The 23,244-nt window shown below is 56.7% G+C and overlaps 1 protein-coding gene across 4 annotated transcripts in view; it reads left to right on the top strand.

The window, feature by feature from the left end:
- Positions 1 to 23,244, top strand: part of POLD1 (DNA polymerase delta 1, catalytic subunit) — a 34,295-nt gene that overhangs the window by 9,119 nt on the left and 1,932 nt on the right. For 3 of the 4 annotated variants that reach the window (XM_064381008.1, XM_064381007.1, XM_064381006.1), the window contains 21 exons: positions 5,120 to 5,322; positions 5,642 to 5,755; positions 7,630 to 7,776; positions 7,859 to 7,984; positions 8,063 to 8,231; positions 8,312 to 8,393; positions 8,480 to 8,609; positions 8,921 to 9,087; positions 9,345 to 9,449; positions 12,585 to 12,725; positions 12,818 to 12,928; positions 13,219 to 13,410; positions 13,576 to 13,664; positions 14,665 to 14,781; positions 14,944 to 15,057; positions 15,315 to 15,462; positions 19,582 to 19,677; positions 20,168 to 20,305; positions 21,503 to 21,678; positions 22,580 to 22,732; positions 22,869 to 22,971. In XM_064381008.1, coding sequence (XP_064237078.1) covers positions 5,121 to 5,322; positions 5,642 to 5,755; positions 7,630 to 7,776; positions 7,859 to 7,984; positions 8,063 to 8,231; positions 8,312 to 8,393; positions 8,480 to 8,609; positions 8,921 to 9,087; positions 9,345 to 9,449; positions 12,585 to 12,725; positions 12,818 to 12,928; positions 13,219 to 13,410; positions 13,576 to 13,664; positions 14,665 to 14,781; positions 14,944 to 15,057; positions 15,315 to 15,462; positions 19,582 to 19,677; positions 20,168 to 20,305; positions 21,503 to 21,678; positions 22,580 to 22,732; positions 22,869 to 22,971 — 2,820 coding nt within the window. In that variant the 5' untranslated portion in view covers position 5,120. Of the gene's footprint in view, positions 1 to 4,708; positions 5,033 to 5,119; positions 5,323 to 5,641; positions 5,756 to 7,629; positions 7,777 to 7,858; positions 7,985 to 8,062; positions 8,232 to 8,311; positions 8,394 to 8,479; positions 8,610 to 8,920; positions 9,088 to 9,344; positions 9,450 to 12,584; positions 12,726 to 12,817; positions 12,929 to 13,218; positions 13,411 to 13,575; positions 13,665 to 14,664; positions 14,782 to 14,943; positions 15,058 to 15,314; positions 15,463 to 19,581; positions 19,678 to 20,167; positions 20,306 to 21,502; positions 21,679 to 22,579; positions 22,733 to 22,868; positions 22,972 to 23,244 lie in introns of those variants that run through there. The other variant, XM_064381009.1, reaches the window with a different exon arrangement.

Raw genomic sequence — 23,244 nt, 5'->3', positions numbered from 1 at the left:
GTGTCTGGGTTTTGCACAGCCTGTTTTCAAGATTCATCTTTGGTGCATGTCTGTCAGTAGCTGGCCCCTTTCTTTCTTTTTTTTTTTTTTTTTAAGACAGAGCCCTGCTCTGTTGCCCAAGCTAGAGTGCAGTGGCGCAATCTCAGCTCACTGCAACCTCCACCTCCCAGGTTCAAGCGATTCTCCTGCCTTAGCCTCCAGAGTAGCTGGGATTACAGGTGCCTGCCACCATGCCCAGCTACTTTTTGTAATTTTAGTAGAGACAGGGCTTCACCATGTTGGCCAGGCTGGTCTTGAACTGCTGACCTTGTAATCTGCCCACTTTGGCCTCCCAAAGTGCTGGGATTATAGGCGTGAACCACGTGCCTGTCCCTGCTGGCCCCTTTCTAATGCTGAGCGTCTGTTATGAACCTCCCTGAGCATTTATAACATATACCCCATCAGTTCAGAATTTCTCCATGATTTTTTCAGGTCTAAGCTGTTGTACCAAGGAGCCCCTAAAACACAGTGGCCCAAGAAAGACACAAATTGATTTCTACACATAATACTTTGACAAGTGTTCAGAGTTAGCAGACAGCTTTGCTACGGAAGGTTGTTGGGGAGCTCAGTGTTGTCCCCACCCTCAGTTTTGTCCCCAGTGACTCCCCACTACATCCACGTTCCAGCCATTGTGAAGGGGAAGAGGGTGGGGGGATGTCCCAGTAGCTGCACACCTCAGGATCACTCTCATTCCTGGAGGGAGAACTTAGTCACATGATCATCCTGGCAGTGCACACTGGGAAATGTCATCTTCAGCTTGGCAACCTGTGGCTGCTCTGGAGATGCAGGATGGGAAAGGTGTGTTCTGTTGTTAAAAAGCAAAGCAAGCCTGGGCGCCGTGGCTCATGCCTATAATCCCTGCACTTTGGGAGATCAAGGCAGACGAATCACCTGAGATCAGGAGTTCGAGACCAGCCTGACCAACGTGGTGAAACCCTGTCTCTACTAAAAATACAAAAAATTAGCAGGGCACGGTGGCACGCACCTGTAATCCCAGCTACTCTGGAGGCTGAGGCAGGAGAATCACTTGAATGCAGGAGGTCAAGGTTACAGTCAGCCGAGATCAGCCACCGCACTCCAACTTGGGCGACAGAGTGAGACTCCATCTAAAAAAATCAATTAATTAATTAAAAAGGTGAAGTGAGGACTGGATATGGGGCAATCATTATGAGATTCAGGGGTGTTCACTTGAACCTAGGACAGCTGACCTGCTACCTCCCTCTTCCCAGCTGCGTCTGGGATCTGTCCTAGGTTCCAGTCATCCCCCTCTCTCAGCCCGGACCCTAGGAGACAAGTACTTTCTTTTTCTTTTGAGCTGGAGTTTCACTCTTCTGCCCAGGCTGGAGTGCAGTGGTGCAATATTGGCTCACTGCAACCTGCACCTCCTGGGTTCAAGCAATTCTCCTGCCTCAGCCTCACAAGTAGCTGGGATTACAGGCATGTGCCACCATGCCCAGCTAATTTTGCATTTTTTTAGTAGAGACAGGGTTTCACCATGTTGGTCAGGCCGGTCTCAAATGCCTGACCTCAACTGATCCACCCGCCTCGGCCTCCCAAAGTGCTGGGATTATAGGCGTGAGCCACCATGCCCAGCCAGGGGCAGGCACCTTTTAAAAATTTATTTCTCTGATATTCAAATTAACAGGAAGGTTGAAAGAATAAATAGTGTAAAGAACACCTGCACACACCCTTGGCCTGGGTCACCTGTTTCAACACTCCGCCCTGTTTATGACTTGCATGTGTGTTTCTTATCTCCTGTCTCTCTGTATACGTACACACACTTTTTACAAATCATCTTGAAAATCCTGAATATCTTGCAGACATTAGGCCATTTACTCCAAAATATTTGAGTGTATATCTCCTAAGAATATTCTTATTGAACCACAGGAAAGCTATCCATGTAAGTTTAACCTGAATATAATCTTGTCTAATGAACCAGAAGATATATACTTTTTTTTGAAACAAGGTTTTACCATGTTGTCCTGTCTGGTCTCAAACTCCTGGGCTCAAGTGATCTTCCCGCCTTGGCCTCCCAAAGTGCTGAGATTACAGGCAGGTGGTAGTTTTGTTTTGTTTATTGTTTTTTTTTTTTTTTTTTTTTTAAGACAGAATCTTGCTCTGTTGCCCAGGCTGGAGTACAGTCACGTGATCTCAGCTTACTGCAACCTCTACTTCCTGGGTTCAAGTGATTTTCCTGCCTCAACCTCCCAAGTAGCTGGAATTGCAGATGTGCACCACCACGCCCAGCTAATTTTTTGGTATTTTTAGTAGAGATGGGGTTTCACCATGTTGGCCAGAGTAGTCTCAAACTCCTGACCTCAAGTGAACTACCCGCCTCAGCTTCCTAAAGTGCTGGGATTACAGGCGTGGGCCAGTGTGCTCGGTCCCAGACAACTTTTATATCAATATGTCTTGTCAAAATATACCCCCAAAATAGTCTTTTATAGGTTGTAATTAAGAAAACACAGGCTGGGCGTGGTGGCTCACCCTTGCATTCCTAGCACTTTGGGAGGCCAAGGCTGACTGTAAGGCTTGGGAGGATCGCCTGAGGTCAGGAGTTTGAGACCAGGCTGGCCAATATGGTGAAACCTTCTCTCTACTAAAATATAAAAATGAGCCTGGCATGGCAGTGGGCATCTGTGATCCCAGCTACTCAGGAGGCTGAGGCAAGAGAATCTCTAGAACCCGGGAGGCGGAAGTTGCAGTGAGCCGAGATGGCGCCACTGCACTCTAGCTTGGGTGACACTCCGTCTCAAAAAAAAAAAAAGGAAAAAAATAAAACACAAATAGGCTGGGTGTGGTGGCTCACGCCTGTAATCCCAGCACTTTGGGAGGCCAAGGTGGGAGGATCACCTGAGGTCAGGAATTCGAGACTAGCCTGGCCAACATGGCGAAACCCTGTCTCTACTAAAAACACAAAAAGTAGCTGGGCGTGGTGGTGGGTGCAGCTACTCAGGAGGCTGAGGCAGGAGAGTCAATTGAACCTGGGAGGCAAAGGTTGCAGTGAGCCAACACCGCGCCATTGCACTCCAGCCTGGGTGACAAGAGTGAGACTCCATCTCAAAAAAAAAAAAAGCCCACAAATACATGTAAGTAGCAGTCTGTGTGTGGTTTGTGTTGTGGGTTTGCTACTGTGTGTCCTGGATTGGAAGAGAAAGCAGCTTACTATAAACGGGATTTTGGAGATGATTGGAGAAATTAGGAAATGTACGTACCCTTATTTATTTCACGTCATCCTTGAGTCGGTGTTAAACATCCTAGATTGTATCGTACTGTGCTCAGTGAAGGGAATTCCTTAGACAGTACGTGCTACAGTGTGGAGGGGCATGGGATCTGCAAGGAATTCTCAAAATACTCAGGAAGAGAAGCAATAGGCCGGGTGTGGTGACTCACGCCTGTAATACCAGCACTTTAGGGGGCTGAGGTGGGCAAATCACCTGAGGTCAAGAGTTTCAGACCAGCCTGGCCAACGTGGCGAAACCCCGTCTCTACTAAAAGTACAAAACTTGGCTGGGTGTTGCGGTGGGCGCCTGTAATCCTAGCTACTTGGAGGCTGAGGCAGGAGAATCCCTTGAACCCGGGAGGCGGAGGTTGCAGTGAACTGAGATTGCACCCCTGCATTCCAGGCTGGGCGACAAGAGTGAGACTCTATCTCAAAAAAACAAAAACGTTATCAGATAGTGTGCACACCGCACAGGTGGGAGGGCAGAGAGAGGTGGAGAGGAAGCACAGGCGCAGCCCGCTGACCACTGGGGAGCCTGGGGAAGGGCATCCAGGAGTTCTTGGCATTTGCGATTCTTTCTTCCTTCTTTTTTCTTTTTGAGACAGTCTTGCTCTGTCACCAGGCGCCAGGCTGGAGTGCAGTGGCACGGTCTTGGCTTATTGCCACCTCCGCCTCCCAGGTTCAAGCAATTCTCCTGCCTCAGCCTCCCGAGTAGCTGGGAACACAGGCGTATGCCACCACGCCCAGCTAATTTTTGTATTTTTTTAGTAGAGATGGGGTTTCACCATGTTGGCTAAGATGGTCTCGATCTCCTGACCTCATGATCCGCCCTCCTCGGCCTCCCAAAGTGCTGGGATTACAGGCGTGAGCCACCGCACCCGGCCTGTGATTATTTCAAAGTATTTAGGCCGGTGCAAAAGCAATTGTGGTTTTTGCCATTTCAGTGGCAGATGGCCTGGGCAGATGGGTGGTAGGTGAGGGCATCGGAGACAGAGGTTTATGGGAAATAAAGAGATGTGCTAAGGCCGAGTGTGGCGGCTCACACCTGTAATCCCAACACTTTGGGAGGCTGAGGTGGGTGGATCACTTGAGGTCAGGATTTCGAGACCAGCATGGCCAACATGGTGAAACCCCATCTCTGCTAAAAATTGTAAAATTTGCTTGGCATGGTGGCGGGTGCCTCTGTAATCTTAGCTGTTCGGAAGGCTGAGGGGAGAATAGCTTGAACCTGGGAGGTGCAGGTTGCAGTGAGCCAAGATCATGCCACTGCACTCTGGCCTGGGTGACAAGAGCAAAACTCCATCTCAAAAAAAGAAAAAAGGCCAGGTGCCATGGCTCACGCCTGTAATCCCAGCACTTTGGGAGGCCAAGGCAGGCAGATCACCTGAGGTCGAGAGTTCAAGACCAGCCTGACCAACATGGAGAAACCCCATCTCTACTAAAAATATAAAATTAGCCGGGTGTGGTGGCACATGCCTGTAATCCCAGCTACATGGGGGCTGAGGCAGAAGAATCGCTTGAACCCAGGAGACAGAGGTTACGGTGAGCCGAGATCACACCATTGTACTCCAGCCTGGGTAACAAGATCGAGACTCCATCTCAAAAAAAAAAAAGGATGTCCTAAGGATCTAGTGTCAGGAAGTCAAATGGGCTGCCACTGCAATAGCTAGCAATTGAGCGTCTGGAATGTGCTCCCACCCCACTGCCTGCAGGGTGCAGAGCTGTGTTATTCCAGCTACTCCAGAGAGCAGGAAAAGGCTCACAGTCATGGTGGGTGCATGGGAGGCCATGGAGAAGACAACAGGGTAAGGGGTGTTTCTGGTCAGAACCTCCACCAAGCTCCAACTTGCCTGGCAGGATGGATGGCAAGCGGCGGCCAGGCCCAGGGACTGGGGTGCCCCCAAAGCGGGCCCGTGCGGGATTCTGGGATGATGATGATGTACCTCAGCCATCCCAGTTCGAGGAGGAGCTGGCACTGATGGAGGAGATGGAGGCAGAGCACAGGCTACAGGAGCAGGAGGAAGAGGAGCTGCAGTCAGCCCTGGAGGGGGCTGCGGACGGTAAGGCTTGGGGCTGGAAGCCCCTGCTGCCGAACCCATTGCCCCTGGTCTTGCCTTTGGTCCAAGACTCAGCTGCAAAGCTGACCTGTGACCCTGCTCTGGCTGACTTTGAATCCTACAAAGGACTGACCTTCCCCCCACCATGCAGCCTGTGTGGCCTGCAGTGATTCTGGCCCTGACCCTTGACTCCCGTTCTCTTCCAAGATTCCTGCCTGACCCAGACCACCACCTCTGCCTGGCTCCTTTCAGAGTCAGATGCTGTCCTGGCCAGAGAGGACCAAGCCTCCATGTACCCCACTTCCTTCCCTTCCCCCACCAGGGCAGATTCCACCATCAGCCATAGATCCTCGCTGGCTTCGGCCCACGCCAGCCCCCCTGGACCCCCAGACGGAGCCCCTCATCTTCCAACAGTTGGAGATTGACCATTATGTGGGTGAGTTTGGGGGTTCCAGGTGGGTGCTGAGGCCCCAGGCTCCTGGGGCAAGGCTGGGCCAGGTCAGCCCTCTGGCTCTGCCCCTCTGGTGTCCATAGAGCTGAAGTGACAGAACAGACCAGTGGGTGCCAGGAGTTGTGGAGTGAAGCAGAGGTGACACAGGGTCAGCTCGAGGGAGGTGCTCAGTGCAGTGAGCTGTTTTGCATCCTGATTTTGGTACACAGTGGCTGTAAGGACCCCTGTGCCTTAAAATTCATAACACGAGGCACGTACACCAAAAGTCAACTTGACTTTTTTTTTTGAGATGGAGTCTTGCTCTGTCACCAAGTCTAGAGTGCAGTGGCATGATCTCTGCTCACTGCAACCGCCACCTCCCAGGTTCAAGCAATTCTCCTGCATCAACCTCCCAGGTAGCTGGGATTACAGGCATACATGATTTTTTTTTTTTGAGACAGAGTCTCAATCTTTTCACCCAGGCTGGAGTGGAGAGGCACGATCTCAGCTCACTGCAACCTCTGCCTCCTGAGTTCGAGTAATTCTCCTGCCTCAGCCTCCCAAGTAGCTGGGATTACAGGTGCCCGCCATCATGCCATTGATTTTTATATTTTCAGTAGAGATGGGGTTTTGCCATGTTGCCCAGGCTGGTTTTGAACTCCTGACCTCAGGTGATCCACCCACCTTAGCCTCCCAAAGTGCTGGGATTACAGGTGTGAGCAACTGTGCCCCACCAATTTTTTTCTTTTCTTTCTTTTTTTTTTTTCTTTGAGACAGAATCTCCCTCTGTCACTCAGGCTGGAGTACAGTGGCACCATCATGGTTCACTGTAACCTCAACCTCCTGGGCTCAAGTGGTCCTCCCACCTCAGCCTCGAAGTCACTAGGACTACAGGTATGCACCACAATGCCTGGCTAACTTTTAAAAATATACTTTTGGGCCAGGTGTGGTGGCTCAAGCCAGTAATCCTAGCACTTTGGGAGGCTGAGGCGGGCAGATCACTTGAGGCCTGGCCAACATGGTGAAACCCCATCTGTACTAAAAATACAAAAATTAGCTGGGTGTGGTGGCACAGGCCTGTAATCTCAGGTATTCAGGTGGCTGAGGCACAAGAATCCCTTCGTCCTGGAAGGTGGAGTTTGCGCCACTGCACTCCAGCCTGGGAAACAGAAAATACATATATATATATATATATTTGTTTTGTTTTGTTTTTTTGAGAGAGGGTCTTGCTCTGTTGCCTAGGCTGGTCTCAAAGTCCTGGGCTCAAGTGAAGTGATCCTCCCACCTTGGCCTCACAATGCACTGGAATCACAGGCTTGGGCCACTGTGCATGGCCAGTGGTTTTTATCTTGTACTTAAAAAGAGAGGCCACTTTGGGAGGCCGAGGCGGGTGGATCACGAGGTCGAAAGATCGAGACCATCCTGGTCAACATTGTGAAACCCCGTCTCTATTAATACAAAAAAATTAGCTGGGCACGGTGGCGCGTGCCTGTAATCCCAGCTACTCAGGAGGCTGAGGCAGGAGAATTGCCTGAACCCAGGAGGCGGAGGTTGCGGTGAGCCGAGATCGCGCCATTGCACTCCAGCCTGGGTAACAAGAGCGAGACTCCGTCTCAAAAAAAAAAAAAAAAAAAAAAAAAAGAGAGGCCTCCCTGTAGCTGTGCTGTGGAGAATGGATCCTAGGGGGACAAGGGTGGAGATGGGAACCAGGGTGGAGATGGGAACCAGGGTGGAGGCTGGAATAGACAGAGGGAACGGTAGAGGGGCAGGAGTGCCCAGGCTGCAGGCCCCGAGGTATTTGGAGGCTGTGGGGGTCTGGGAAGGCACACCTCCGAGGAACCTGAGAGAGGCGTCCCCTTTCTTATCCTGTGACCCCGCAGGCCCAGCGCAGCCCGTGCCTGGCGGGCCCCCACCGTCCCGAGGCTCCGTGCCTGTGCTCCGCGCCTTTGGGGTCACTGACGAGGGGGTCTCCGTCTGCTGCCACATCCACGGCTTCGCCCCCTACTTCTACACCCCAGCGCCCCCTGGTGAGTGGCCCCCACCCAGCCCCACCCCGGCCCCTGGAGCCCCCGGAGCCCCCTGTACCTCTGACCACCCCTCCCACCCCAGGTTTCGGGCCCGAGCACCTGGGCGACCTGCAGCGGGAGCTGAACTTGGCCATCAGCCGGGACAATCGTGGCGGGAAGGAGCTGACCGGGCCGGCCGTGCTGGCTGTGGAGCTGTGCTCCCGAGAGAGTGAGTGCTCCCCAGGGATCACCAAGTGGGGGTTCCCTGGGGAAGCTGCCGGCCGATCCCAGCCTCTTCCGTCTGCAGGCATGTTTGGGTACCATGGGCACGGGCCCTCCCTGTTCCTGCGCATCACCCTGGCACTGCCGCGCCTCGTGGCCCCGGCTCGCCGTCTCCTGGAACAGGGCATCCGTGTGGCAGGCCTGGGCACCCCCAGCTTCGCGCCCTATGAGGCCAACGTCGACTTTGAGATCCGGTATGGCCTCTGCCTCACTTCTCCAGCCTCTGTCCCCACCCTTGGGCAGCCCCTGTCCACTGACCCCCAGTCCCCTCCAGGTTCATGGTGGACACGGACATCGTTGGCTGCAACTGGCTGGAGCTCCCTGCTGGGAAATACGCCCTGAGGCTGAAGGAGAAGGTGCAGGGCTGTCCAGGGCAGGGCAGGACAAGGCGGGGTTGGGAGCTGGTACCCTGCTGCCACTGCTGACCCACTCATGCCTGCAGGCTACACAGTGCCAGCTGGAGGCGGACGTGCTGTGGTCTGACGTGGTCAGTCACCCACCTGAAGGGCCGTGGCAGCGCATTGCGCCCCTGCGCGTGCTCAGCTTCGACATCGAGTGTGCTGGCCGCAAAGGTCTGTCCCTGGACCCAGGCTCCTGCCCACCTCCTTGATGTGCCAGGTGGGGGTGGGAGGTGGGTAGGCACATGCCCAGGTCCTGGGGGCAGGACCACCTCAGCCTGTGTGGCGGGATGGGGTGGGGAGGGGTGGAGACGGCTTAGAGGTGAGGGCAGAGCTGGAGCCAGGGTGGGTTACTCAGGGCGGGCCAGCAGGCAGTTAGGCGGTGGGGACAGCCTAGGGGAGATGGGAGGTGCAGCCTCCCTGCTGTGTCGGGAGGGAGGGGCAGGAGTCAGGTCCATGCATCCCCCTTCTCCCCTCCCTCGCAGGCATCTTCCCTGAGCCCGAGCGGGACCCTGTCATCCAGATCTGCTCGCTGGGCCTACGCTGGGGGGAGCAGGAGCCCTTCCTACGCCTGGCGCTTACCCTGCGGCCCTGCGCCCCCATCCTGGGCGCCAAGGTGCAGAGCTACGAGAAGGAGGAGGACCTGCTGCAGGTGGCTCTCGCTCCACACCCCACACCACTTCCCGGGGACCCCGCCAGCCTCCATATCCTGAGCCATCCCAGGCCAGCCTCTGGTGCTGCAATGCCCGTATCCGTGGGTCTAGGCGCCCCTGTGCTCTGAGGCTTGAACATTCCCACTCTGGGTTCTGCAGGGTTTTCAGGGGTGGCTGGGCTTCCAGAACATTCTGGAAGTAGGGGAATCCGAGGCAGGGCGACCACCAGGGTGACCCAGTGTGCTCCCATCCCCAGGCCTGGTCCACCTTCATCCGCATCATGGACCCTGACGTTATCACCGGCTACAACATCCAGAACTTCGACCTTCCGTACCTCATCTCTCGGGCCCAGACCCTCAAGGTGAGGGCTGGCAGGTGGGGGCTTCTCTCTTCTGTACCTCATCTCCCGGGCCCAGACCCTCAAGGTGAGGGCTGGCAGGTGGGGGCTTCTCTCTTCCGTACCTCATCTCCCGGGCCCAGACCCTCAAGGTGAGGGCTGGCAGGTGGGGGCTTCTCTCTTCCGTACTTCATCTCCTGGTCCCAGACCCTCAAGGTGAGGGCTGGCAGGTGGGGGCTTCTCTCAGATGCCCCAGGCATGGCCTCCAGGCCCTGGGCCTCCTCCCCATGGCTTGGTGTGCCTTGCTCCGTGTGCCTCAGCCCACTGCCTGGGCCTGGCCCTGCCCTGCTCCAAGTTCGAAAAGTTACTGTGGCTTTTGTCAGAGGCAAGGAGGGCGTTCGAGTGGAGTGAGAGAGGGCCATGTATTCAGAAGTCGGGCTGAAGCTTGCAGGGGTTCAACAGGCCACTGAAGCAGCCACTGAATCCAGGCCTTGCTTTGGGTTATATCCGAGTAAGGAAAAGAATAATCATGAAGAAGGAGGAGAAGGGGAGTGTGATGACGGACGGGGCAAATTCCAGATGCTTGTTGAGTCTGGGTGTGTGTAAGGGTGGATTCCTCTGCCCGGGTTGCTGCATCAAAGAGCCACAGACCAGGTGTCTGAAAACAGCAGGTCATTGTCTCACCAACCAGAAGGCTGGAGAGTCCACGACCAGGGTGTCAGCTGGGCCGCTGCCTTTGGGGCTGTGAGGGAGGATCTGTTCCTGGCTGGCCTCTCTCCTTGGCTTGCAGACGGCTGTCTTCCCCTTGTGCCTGTTCACACCGTCTTCCCCCGTGCCTCTTCACGCTGTCTTCCCCCCGTGCCTCTTCACGCTGTCTTCCCCCCGTGCCTCTTCATGCTGTCTTCCCCCGTGCCTGTTCATGCTGTCTTCCCCCGTGCCTGTTCATGCTGTCTTCCCCCTGTGCCTGTTCACGCTGTCTTCCCCCCCTGCCATGCCTCACACCGCCTTCCCCACCCCGTGCCTCTTCACACTGTCTTCCCCCTGTGCCTGTTCACGCTGTCTTCCCCCGTGCCTCTTTACGCTGTCTTCCCCCTGTGCCTGTTCACACTGTCTTCCCCCGTGCCTGTTCACGCTGTCTTCCCCCCGTGCCTCTTCATGCTGTCTTCCCCCTGTGCCTGTTCACGCTGTCTTCCTTCCCCCCGTGCCTGTTCACGCTGTCTTCCCCCCGTGCCTGTTCACGCTGTCTTCCTTCCCCCCGTGCCTGTTCACGCTGTCTTCCCTCCGTGCCTGTTCACGCTGTCTTCCTTCCCCCCGTGCCTCTTCACGCTGTCTTTCCCCCGTGCCTCTTTACTCTGTCTTCCCCCGTGCCCGTTCACACTGTCTTCCCCTTGTGCCCGTTCACGCTGTCTTCCCCCGTGCCCGTTCATGCTGTCTTCCCCCCGTGCCCGTTCACGCTGTCTTCCCCCCGTGCCCGTTCACGCTGTCTTCCCCCCGTGCCCCTTCACGCTGTCTTCCCCCTGTGCCCGTTCACGCTGTCTTCCCCCCGTGCCCGTTCACGCTGTCTTCCCCCCGTGCCCGTTCACGCTGTCTTCCTTCCCCCCGTGCCCGTTCACGCTGTCTTCCTTCCCCCCGTGCCCGTTCACGCTGTCTTCCCCGCCGCTATGCCTCACACCGCCTTCCCCACCCCGTGCCTCTTCACACTGTCTTCCGCCCGTGCTTCTTCACTCTATCTTCCCTTTGTGTGTGTCTGTTTCCAGATGTCTTCCTTTTTGAGATGGAGTCTCACTGTGTTGTCCAGGCTAGAGTGCAGTGGAGCGATCCCAGCTCACTGCAACCTCCACCTTCTGGGTTCAAGCAATTCTCCTGCTTCAGCCTCCCGAGTAGCTGGGATTACAGGCATGTACCACCACACCCGGCTAATTTTGTTTTTTTCAGTAGAGACAGGGTTTCACCATGTTGGTCAGGCTGGTCTCCTGACCTCAGGTGATCTGCTCACCTCAGCCTCCCAAAGTGCTGGGATTAGAGGCGTGAGACACTGTGCCCAACCTATTTTTGTTTTTTTTTGTATTTTTTTTTTTTTTTTAGTAGAGCAAGGTTTTACCATGTTGGCCAGGCTGGTCTCGAACTCCTGACCTCAGGCAATCTGCCCGCCTCAGCCTCCCAAAGCGCTGGGATTACAGGCATGAGCCGCTGCACCCAGCCCAGATGTCCCCTTTGTATAGTGACCCTGTTATGGGATGAGGGCCCACCCCAGTGACCTCATCGTCGCTTGATCCCCTGCAAAGACATGTTTCCAAATGAGGTCACATTTGAGGTGCTGGGGGTTAGGACTTAAGCATCTTTTGGGAGGACATGGTTCAGCCCTTAATGGGATATATTGCCTAATTTTCCTGCTTTTCTCTGTCTGGCCAGCTTGGTAATGGAAAACCAAAACAGGCCAGGCATGGTGGCTCACGCCTGTAATCCCAGCACTTTGGGAGGACGAGGCGTGAGGATTGATTGAATCCAGGAGTTTAAGACCAGCCAGGGCAATATTGCAAGACCCTGACTCTATTAAACAGAAAAAAAGAAAAAATCCATTCTGAAAAACAGAGCAAACTCTTAGGACCCCCAGTGGCTCCAGCTGTCCACTCCACAGCGTGGCACTGATGCCCAGGCCACTGCGCTCCTCCTCCCCTTCCCTGGGCGCCCCTCACCGTCTGCCCTGGGCCCAGCCCAGGCTTCTCCTAGCTTCAGTCTCCCCCAGGCTGGGCCCTAGCACCCTGCAAGGTCCCCTCCACCCAGGTGCTCTCCAGCGTCTTCAGCGCCCCCGTCTGAGCCCAGCTCCATGCTGCCGCCTGCTCACAGCATCCCCAAATCTCTTCCTGTTCCCTGCCTAGGTGCAGCCCGCAGCCACTGGGCTCCGTCCTTGGCCCCCAGTCCATCAGGACCCCAACTCTCCCTGTCCCAGCCCCGGCTGCAGCTTCATCCTCCCTCCAGACTCCTTCCCCAGCCTCCAGCTCCCCACACCCAGCCCTGCCCGTCTTTTTGCCCCCAGGGTTGCTCTCGGCCCCCCAGGGTTGCTATAGGGATGTCATGGTCGGTCTGGATCTCCGTTCCTCTGGCTGATGTGACACTGGGGACTCCCAGCCTGCCGCACACCCTGCCTCTCCCCGCCAGGTACAAACATTCCCTTTCCTGGGCCGTGTGGCCGGCCTTCGCTCCAATATCCGGGACTCATCATTCCAGTCCAAGCAGACCGGCCGGCGGGACACCAAGGTGGTCAGCATGGTGGGCCGCGTGCAGATGGACATGCTGCAGGTACAGCTGGGCCGGGCAGGTGCCGGGGGGTGTCCCTGTCCTCAGGAGGCCACTGCCAGGCCTGCAGCCAACTCACCCGCCCACCCATCCAGGTGCTGCTTCGTGAGTACAAGCTCCGCTCCTACACGCTCAACGCCGTGAGCTTCCACTTCCTAGGCGAGCAGAAGGAGGACGTGCAGCACAGCATCATCACCGACCTGCAGGTGCCCGCTGCCTCCCTGACCTCTTACCCCAACCTCTGACCTCTGACCTCTACCTTTTCCCTGGCCTCTCACTTTGGCTGCATACCCCCACCTCTGACCTCACTCTGGACTCCCTGGCCCCCCGACCCTACCTCCATCTCCACCCAGATCCTGATCGCTTGGAGGCCGCCCCTGCCCGCCTCACCTCCCAGGCCCTCCCCAGGCCACCTCGCCCTGTTCCCACTTCCTCCTGCTGCTCTGCCTTGCACCCCCAGCCCCCCGGCCCTGACCCCATCCGTGCCCATCCCCAGAATGGGAATGACCAGACCCGACGCCGCCTGGCCGTGTACTGCCTGAAGGATGCCTACCTGCCGCTGCGGCTGCTGGAGCGGCTCATGGTGCTGGTGAACGCCGTGGAGATGGCTCGGGTCACTGGCGTGCCCCTCAGCTACCTGCTCAGCCGTGGCCAGCAGGTCAAGGTCGTGTCCCAGCTGTTGCGGCAGGTCAGTGGCCGAGACCTGTCCTCACCGCTCCCCAGCAAGGGGCGCCACCAGGCACGTCTCTGGCCCCCTCCAGGAGATGGAGGCCCGGATGCACTTTTTCTCCCCGCTCCCAATCCTCACGGCCCCACCTATACCCACTCCATGTTCCACCTTCTCCCCTCCTAGGCCAAGCAGGAGGGGCTGCTGATGCCCGTGGTGAGGTCGGAGGGTGGTGAGGACTACACGGGAGCCACTGTCATCGAGCCCCTCAAAGGGTGAGGCCCAGGCTGCGTGCAGTTTGTTACTGTAATCTCTGGGCGGCCAAGGCAGGGAGGATCTCTTGAGCTCAGGAGTTCCAGACCAGACAGGGCAACGTAGCGAGACCCCTGCTCTACAAAAAGTTTTTTAAAATTAGCCAGGCGTGGTGGTGCACGCCTGTAATCCCAGCTACTCAGGAGGCTGAGGTGGGAAGATGACCTGAGCCCGGGAGGTGGAGGCTGCAGTGAGCAATGATTGCACCACTCACTGCACTCCAGCCTGGGCAACAGGGCAAGACTCCGGCTCTAAAATACTTTAATAGGCTGAGCACGGTGGCTAACGCCTGTAATCCCAGCAGTTAGGGAGGCCAAGGGGGACAGATCACGAGGTCAGGAGATCGAGAGCATCCTGGCTAACATGGTGAAACACAGCTCTACTAAAATACAAAAAATTAGCTGGGCATGGTGGCATGCGCCTGTAGTCATCCCAGCTACTCGGGAGCCTGAGGCAGGAAAATCGCTTGAACCAGGGAGGCAGAGGTTTCAGTGAGCTGAGATCATGCTGCTGCACTCCAGCCTGGGCAACAGAGCGAGACTCCATCTCAAAATAAAATAAAATAATTAATGATTTTGTTTTTTGAGGCAGGGTCTTCCTGTAACCCAGGGTGGAGCGCTGTGGTGTGATCTTGGCTTACTCCATCTCCCAGGCTCAAGCCATCCTCCTGCCTCAGGTCCCTGAGTAGCTGAGACCACAGTTGTGCACCACCACACCTGGCTAATTTTTAAAATTTTTTTGTAGAGATGGTGTTTCACCATGTTGCCCAGGCTGGTCTGGAATCCTGAGTTCAAGCAATCCTCCTGCCTCAACCTCCCGAAGTGCTGGGATTACAGGCGTGAGCACTGCTCCCAGCCAATAAATGATAATTTTTTTTTTTCAAGGGTGAGGCCACAAGGCAGGGCAGGGGGCGGCATGGGAACTCGTAGTCCTGACTCCCCACCGCGGCTGCTCCCCTCCCAGGTACTACGACGTCCCCATCGCCACCCTGGACTTCTCCTCGCTGTACCCGTCCATCATGATGGCCCACAACCTGTGCTACACCACGCTCCTGCGGCCCGGGGCTGCCCAGAAACTGGGGTATGGTGTCCAGTTCAGCAAGTGTCTCCCAAAGCCATTGGGGCCCTCCCTTGGGGTGCTCAGTCTGGTCGGGGGAGACAGGCACAGGGCCAGGACCGCAGGTCAGAGGTGGAGCTAGAGGAAGAGGGTTGCCGGCAGTCACCCTGCCATCTTCCACCCTAGCCTGACGGAGGATCAGTTCATCAAGACGCCCACCGGGGACGAGTTTGTGAAGACCTCAGTGCGGAAGGGGCTGCTGCCCCAGATCCTGGAGAACCTGCTCAGCGCCCGGAAGAGGTGAGGCCTCGAGATCCCCTGCTCGGAACTCAGACTTGCTGGGGTCTCTGGGTAATCCCTGTCCCTCACTGGCTACCTGGCCACACTGTCCGAAGCTGCCAGGCGTCCCTCCTGGCAGCTTCCCTTTGCCCCCTTGACCAGAAGCCTCTGTGCAGTGCACAGCCTGCCCAACTGTACATTGCACCCACTTCCGGAAAGGAGCCCTGACCAATGCTCGGGGTGCCGTCTGATTGTGCTTTATCTGTGTTCCCTGGAAGGGCCAAGGCTGAGCTGGCCAGGGAGACAGACCCCCTGCGGCGCCAGGTCCTGGATGGGCGGCAGCTGGCGCTGAAGGTGAGCGCCAACTCTGTATATGGCTTCACTGGCGCCCAGGTGGGCAAGTTGCCGTGCCTGGAGATCTCACAGGTGAGCACTTGGGCCTCTGGCAGGTAATTGGGGGCAGGTGGGCCCCCTGTGTAGGAGACCAGGGCTCCATGTTGGGGACTTGTATCCAGAGGACTGGGCGCCGTGACTCGCTGGCCTTCTAGAGAGAGGATGTCAATGTGGCTTGAGCGATTGGTCCATTCATTCACTCAGCAAACGCCTGCTGAGCATGAACTGTGGTCAGGGCTCACTCTGTGCCCTGGGGGTACAGAGTGAGGCAAAGGGGATGAGAGTTCCTGTCCTCGTTCGGCTCGCATCTCAGTGGGAACACTCACAGGTCCGTGGTAAACGCGTGGGACACACGTGGCACTAAGAGCTCTGCAGACGGATAAAGTGGGAGGTGTGCACTGTCAGGGAGTGAGAGAGCTGGACGGGACCCATCACCCTCAGAAGGCGTCGCTCACACAGGCCGCGGGACATGGGGCGGGAAGCCGTTCGCCGTCCTCACAGCAGCATCCCAGCCTGCTTACCCATGGCAGCTCTGCTGCTTGGACAGAAAAACAGACTCTGAAACCACAGAGGGCCTGAGTTTACCAGATTTTGCCAAGCTGGGGTGAGTGCCCCAGCTCCTGGCCCATGAGGGCCTCGGAAGGGTCTTCCTGTCCAGCCTTCTCCCCTGGGACTTGGGTCTTGGCCCATTCCAGGCAAGTAGTTGTGCCCCTCTGCTTGGTTACCTCTAGCCACGGGGAGCTCCCTCCCTGCCTGGGCACTGCGCCAGTTTTCACAGGGCTCTGGGCAGAAGGCTGGATGAATTCCCAATGGGTGGGGCCTGTGCACACACACATCCACCCAAACTTCTGGTGCCTCAAAGCCCACTCAGGTTCAGTGATTCACTAGAAGTACTCAGAGAGCTTAGAAAAGCTGGTTCTCATGGTTATGATTCAATATAGCAAAAGAACACAGATTAAACTCAGCAAAGGAAATGGTTCACAGGGCAGGGTCTAGGAGGGACCAGGCATGTCTTCCAGGTGTCCTCTCCCAGTAGAGTTGCCAGGATGGCCGTCCTTTCTCCCGGTGTTGATACGTGGCCGCACATGCAGCATTGCCAACCAGAGGTTCTCACCCATGCTCTGGGGTCCAGGGTTTTACTTGGGTGTCAGTCCTGTAGGCATGAAGCGCCCTATGACTGGCCTTAGTGTCTCCATCCCCAGGCCCCTCAGTGACCCCTAGAGGTCAAACCGATACTGCATGGCCCAGGGCCCTGCCATAAATCATATGAGTGTAAACGGCCTGGTGTGGTTCAAAGTCTCAGATACATGGACACATTTTTTTTTTTTTGAGACAGCGTCTCACTCTGTCTCCCAGGCTGGAGTGCAGTGGCACAATCATGGCTCACTGCAGCCTCAACGTCCCGGACTCAAGTGAGCTTCCCACCTCAGCTTCCCCAGTAGCTGGGACGGCAGGCACGCGCCACCTATTTTTGTTATATTTTGTAGAGATGGGGTCTCTCCATGTTGCCCAGGCTGGAACAGAGACACTGTTATCAGGCGGGATATTCTAGGGACTTAGTGGGCCTTCCAGGAGCCAGGCAACAGCCAGACCTTTCTTTGCAACAAAGTGAGTCACTCAATGCACGCCCCCAACTCCCCTCTGCAGGCACCAGCTGCCTCCCCAGCCTCCTTAGTGGAAAGGGGCGGCTGTGTGGACATGAGGCCCCAGCCCCAAAGCAGAGGCCAAGCCAAGAGGCACCACGTGGCACTCCCCTGGGGCCACCTCTCACCGACCCTGTGCCTCTGTCTTTTCTCTCTCAGCTGCCCCTCTCTGTCATTCTGTTCCATTTCTGTCTCTTGACCTCTTTACTTATTTCTGTCTCTCAAGCTTATGGAGCAAGGGGTGGAATAATAAAATGTATTGAACCAGGCACAGTGGCTCACACCTGTAATCCCAGCACTCTGTGATGACACTGAGGAGTGAGCATCACCTGAGGCCAGGGGTTCGAGACCAGCCTGGGCAGCACAGTGAAACCCTATCTACAAAAAATACAACGAAGCTAGCTAGGCGTGGTGGCGGCTCATGCCTGTAGTCACAGCTGCTCAGAAGGCTGAGACAGGAAGATCGCTTGAACCCAACAGATTGAGTTACAGTGAGCTGTGATGGCATCACTGCACTCATTCTGGGTGACAGAGGTGAGACACTGTCTCTTTTAGTTTTTGTTTGTTGGTTTGTTTTGAGACAAGGTCTTGCTCTGTCGCCCAGACCGGCGTGCAGTGGTGCGATCTTGGCTCACTGCAACTTCTGCCTCCCAGGTTCAAGAAATTCTCCTGCCTCAGCCTCCCAAGTAGCTGGGGCTACAGGTGTGTACCACCATGCCCAGCTAATTTTTGTATTTTTAGTAGAGATGGGGTTTCACCATGGTGGCCAGGATGATCTCAATCTCTTGACCTCGTGATCCGCCTTCCTCAGCCTCCCAAAGTGCTGGGATTACAGGCGTAAGCCGTCGCACCTGGTCTGTTTTGAGATGGAGTCTCACTCTGTCACCCAGGCTGGAGTGCAGTGGCGTAATCTCTGCTCACTGCAACCTCTACCTCCTGGGTTCAAGTGATTCTCCTGCCTCAGCCTCCTGAATAGCTGGATTACAGGTGCCGCCACCACGCCTGGCTAATTTTTGTATTTTTAGTAGAGACAGCGTTTTACCATGTTGGCCAGATTGGTCTTGAACTCCTGACCTCAGGTGATCCATCCACCTCAAGTGCTGGGATTACAGGTGTGAGTCATGGCGCCTGGCTTCCTGTCTCTTAAAAAAAAAAAAAAGATATATATATCTGTGTGTGTGTGTGTATGTGTGTGTATATGTGTGTATATATATATATATATAGAATTATGTATATTATATATATATCTATATATCTATATATCTATATATAGAATTATATTATTATATATTCTATATATATATATATATATATATATAGAATTATGTCTGGAAAAGATTATAAAGGAAATAAAAAGTAACAGAACAGGTGGCACAAGTAAAAGTCAGACAGTAAAGTGGTAGACATCAGCCAAACTGTATCAGTAATAACAGTAAATGTAAATGGACCCAACAGTTACACAGATTTCCTGACTGGATCTACACAAACAGAAACAGAAGAATCACACCCATCTCTCCCTACTGTCCCCACCCCCAGCCTCAGGTTTTTGTGGGGTTTTTTGTATTTTTAGTAGAGATGGGGTTTCACCATGTTGCCCAGGCTGGTCTTGAACTCCTAACCTCGAGTGATTCCGCCACCTTAGCCTCCCAAAGTGCTGGGAGTACAGGCATGAGCCACTGCGCCCAGCCAATTTTCTTTTCTTGAGACGAAGTCTCGCTCTGTTGCCCAGGCTGGAGTGCAGTGATGCGATCTTGGCTCAATGCAACCTCTGCTTCCTGGGTTCAAGCGATTTTCCTGCCTCAGCTTCCCAAGTAACAGGAATTACAGGCACACACCACCATGCCTGGCTAATTTTTGTATTTTTAGTAGAGATGAGGGTTCACCACGTTGGCCAGGCTGGTCTCCAACTCCTGACCTCAAGTAATCTACCCACCTTGGCCTCCCAAAGTGCTGGTATTACAGGCGTGAGCCACCATGCCTGGCCTCAGTTTTCTTAATTCTAAAATACGCCAGTGGGTTTCTCAATGATTTTTTTAGTCAGGGTGGTAGCGTCCCCTGCCCTGTGGGGCATTTGTCAGTGTGTTGGTGGGGCCAGTTCTGGTTGCACGGGGACGGCCGTGGCACTGCTGGCTTCCGGGGGGGGCCAGCTCTGTCAGTGGTCCTGCACCACAGAGACCTGCCCAGAACGTCACAGTGTCGGGGAAACACCGAGCCAGTGGCCTCTTCAGACGCAGCCTTCCCAGCACGCATTTGATGGACTCAGTTGTCATGTGTGCCCAGAGCTCCCATCTGGGGAACCCATTTGTTTCCACCTGACCATTGAGGAGCAGCCTCGTAGTCCCATTTTGCAGATTTGGCAACTGAGGCCCAGGATGGGCAGAGTGGCTTGTGCATAAGCCCATGCCACTGGGCAATAGCAGAGGCAGGACCCCCCCCACCACCACCCATCGCCCACATTCACGGCAGATGGCCCCCAGGGCTTCACTTGGCCTGATTCTCTCCCCGACAGAGCGTCACAGGGTTCGGACGCCAGATGATTGAGAAAACCAAGCAACTGGTGGAGTCCAAGTACACAGTGGAGAACGGCTACAGCACCAGCGCCAAGGTCGGGGGCTGCCCGCCGCTGCCCTGAGATGGGCCCGGCAGGTCGGGGGAGGAAGCAGGACCGGGCCCCCATGTCCCCGCGCCTCCTGGTCACACCTGCCCTCTCTCCTGTTGTGTCCTTGGGTTCCCCTTAGCATTAGCCACCTGCCGCTCCCCCCACCTATTGTAGAAGTTGCCAGAATGGACCCTGCTTCTCACACACACACCACCTACCCCCCAACCCCACCCACAGAAGTTGCCAGAATGGACCCTGCTTCTCACACACACACCACCTACCCCCCAACCTCCCCCCCACAGAAGTTGACAGAATGGACCCTGCTTCTCACACACACACCACCTACCCCCCAACCCCCACCACAGATGTTGCCAGAATGGACCCTGCTTCTCACACACACACCACCTACCCCCAACCCCCCCCCACAGATGTTGACAGAATGGACCCTGCTTCTCACACACACACCACCTACCCCCCAACCCCCCCCCCCCCGCAGGTGGTATATGGTGACACCGACTCCGTCATGTGCCGATTCGGCGTGTCCTCGGTGGCCGAGGCGATGGCCCTGGGGCGGGAGGCCGCAGACTGGGTGTCTGGTCACTTCCCGTCGCCCATCCGGCTGGAGTTTGAGAAGGTGTGTGGCTCCATCAGGGGCTCCCATTTAGGGTGCCCTCATCAGGGGACTCAGGGCGTCCCATCATTCTTCGGTTCACGTAAGCCGCAGTGTGAAGGTATTTTGCTGCCTAGATGCTCCTGAGGATGGGGCCTTTGTTACGCGGGGTGGCAGTTGTTCTTTGAAAACCCTGTCACAGTGTCCCTGCTTGTGAGGTTTCCTAGTACCTGTCAGATGTGGAGCTGCCCTCCGCACGGGAACCCCGATGGGGGTGCATCTTGGATGTGTGCACCAGTGCCCAGGGCCCCAGCCCTCGGGATATCGTACACCTGGTTTCAGGAAACCCTGCGCCATGTTTTATTTTCTTCTTTTTGAGAGGGAGTTGCGCTGTTGTTGCCCAGGCTGGAGTGCGATGGTGAGATTTTGGCTCACGGCAACCTCCACCTCCCAGGTTCAAGCGATTCTCCTGCCTCAGCTTCCCGAGCAGCTGGGATTACAGGCATGCACCACCACGCCCGGCTAATTTTGTATTTTTAGTAGAGACGGGGTTTCTCCATGTTGGTCAGGCTAGTCTCAAACTCCCGACCTCAGGTGATCCACCTGCCTTGGTCTCCCAAAATGCTGGGATTCCAGGTGTGAGCCACTGCGCCTGGCCCACATTTTCTTTTGAAAAGACTGGGTCTCGCTCTGTTGTTGCCCAGGCTGGAGTGCAGTGGGGAGTTTACAGCTCACTGCAGCCTTAAACTCCTGGGCTCTGGGAATCCTCCCGCCTTGGCCTCCTGAGCCACCCTCCCGGTCCTCACACTGTACTTCCTCCCTGTGCTTTAACAAGCTCTTGTGCCAGCCCTTGAACTTGGAGCCTGGAAGGCTGGGGAGGTCTCTGCCTCAGGGCTCACCCAGCCTTAGTCTCTCCTCTCCTGGGGTTGCCTCGTTGTCTCCCCAGTTGAGCTCTCATGTTTTAGGGACTATCTCTGGGTTCATCTCAGTCTCTGTTTCAGATTGGGGTCCCTGGTGTGGGGGGCCCTGGCATGCCAAGGGGCCTCAGGATCCACTTCCAGCCACACTCGGGGTGTCAGGGTCCATCCCACCAGGTTCAGGGCGTGGCTTCCGTGTCCTCCTCCTGTATCTGGGACCCTGTCTGCCTTGTTTCTGCGGGAGGGTAGGGACTGGGGCTCAGCCTCCACAGGCTCAGGGGTCTCAGCCACAGCTCCCTCCCAGGTCTACTTCCCGTACCTGCTCATCAGCAAGAAGCGCTACGCAGGGCTGCTCTTCTCCTCCCGGCCTGACGCCCACGACCGCATGGACTGCAAGGGCCTGGAGGCCGTGCGCAGGGACAACTGTCCCCTGGTGGCCAACCTGGTCACCGCCTCGCTGCGCCGCCTGCTCATCGACCGGTATGTTGGACCTCCTCCCTCAGACCCAGGGTTCCAGGCCCCAGCCCCTCCTCCCTCAGACCCAGGGTTCCAGGCCCCAGCCCCTCCTCCCTCAGACCTAGGGGTCCAGGCCCTAGCCCCTCCTCCGTCAGACCCAGGAGTCCGGGCCCCAGCCCCTCCTCCCTCAGACCCAGGGGTCCAGGCTCCAGCCCCTCCTCCCTCAGACTCTCCTCCCTGAGACCCAGGAGTCCAGGCCCCCAGCCCCTCCTCCCTCAGACCCAGGTGTCCAGGCCCCAGCACCTCCTCCCTCAGACCCAGGGGTCCAGGCTCCAGCTCCTCCTCCCTCAGACCCAGGGGTCCAGGCCCCAGCACCTCCTCCCTCAGACCCAGGGGTCCAGGCCCCAGCCCCTCCTCCCTCAGACCCAGGAGTCTAGACCCCCAGCCCCATCCTTCCTTAGATGCAAGAATCCAGAGCCCCCAGCCCCTCCTCTCACAGGTCCAGGGGTCCAGACCCCTATGCCCCTCCTCCTTCAGACCTAGGGGTCCAGACCCCCATGCCCCCTCCTCCCTCAGACCTAGGGGTCCAGACCCCCATGCCCCCTCCTCCCTCAGACCTAGGGGTCCAGACCCCCATGCCCCCTCCTCCATCAGACCTAGGGGTCCAGACCCCCACCCCCTCCCCCCCTGGGAACACAGGTGTCAGGCCCAGCTCTTGCTCGGTGGTGAAGCAGTGGAAAGAGTCGCCTTGGGCAGCTGTGGGTTCAGGCCCTGCCTCTGCCACTCTGCAGCCTGTGGTAGGAAGGGCCCCTCCCTGCCCTGAGCCTCAGCCCTGAGAGCTCATCCTGGTCCCCAGCCCTGAGGCGCCAGCCTGGCCCTCGGCGCTTTTTGGTGACACTGGCCTGTGCGGTCCGCTTTCCCACAGAGACCCCGAGGGCGCGGTGGCCCACGCGCAGGATGTCATCTCCGACCTGCTGTGCAACCGCATTGACATCTCCCAGCTGGTCATCACCAAGGAGCTGACCCGCGCGGCCTCCGACTACGCCGGCAAGCAGGCCCACGTGGAGCTGGCCGAGAGGTTCTGCCTGGGGGCGGGCGGCCCGGCCAGAAATAGCCCCCTCCTTCCTGCCAGCTGGGCCCACCACTTCCTACGCCCCCGCCCCCGCCCCCGCCACCCACCTGCCCTCACCCACCCGCCGCCCGTCTCCACGCAGGATGAGGAAGCGGGACCCCGGGAGTGCGCCCAGCCTGGGCGACCGCGTCCCCTACGTGATCATCAGTGCCGCCAAAGGCGTGGCCGCCTACATGAAGTCCGAGGTCAGGCCCACCTGGCTGCCTGCTCCCGCCCAGCCCCCTCACTCTCACTTCTGCTTTCCGAGATGGGCGGGCCTGCGGGAAGGGCGGGGCCTCCCGTGCCCTGTGGGGCCCTGAGAACCGCCCCCGTGACAGCCTGGGCGTGGCCTCGGCCCCCTCTGGAGGTCCTCCTCTATTTTGACACCTCCCTTGCTCCCCTATGGAAGGGGGTTCCCTTGGATTCATAATCCTCCCACTCTACCCCTGCCGCAGTGACCCACATCTTAGCCCATGACC

This window comes from Aotus nancymaae, unplaced genomic scaffold (genome assembly GCF_030222135.1).
Source record: "Aotus nancymaae isolate 86718 unplaced genomic scaffold, 86718_ANA_hifiasm-v0.15.2.pri h1tg000028l, whole genome shotgun sequence".
Classification (NCBI taxonomy): Eukaryota; Metazoa; Chordata; class Mammalia; order Primates; family Aotidae; genus Aotus; species Aotus nancymaae.
Note: the sequence above shows the minus strand (reverse complement) of the source record. Positions and strands in the feature narration are given on the sequence as shown.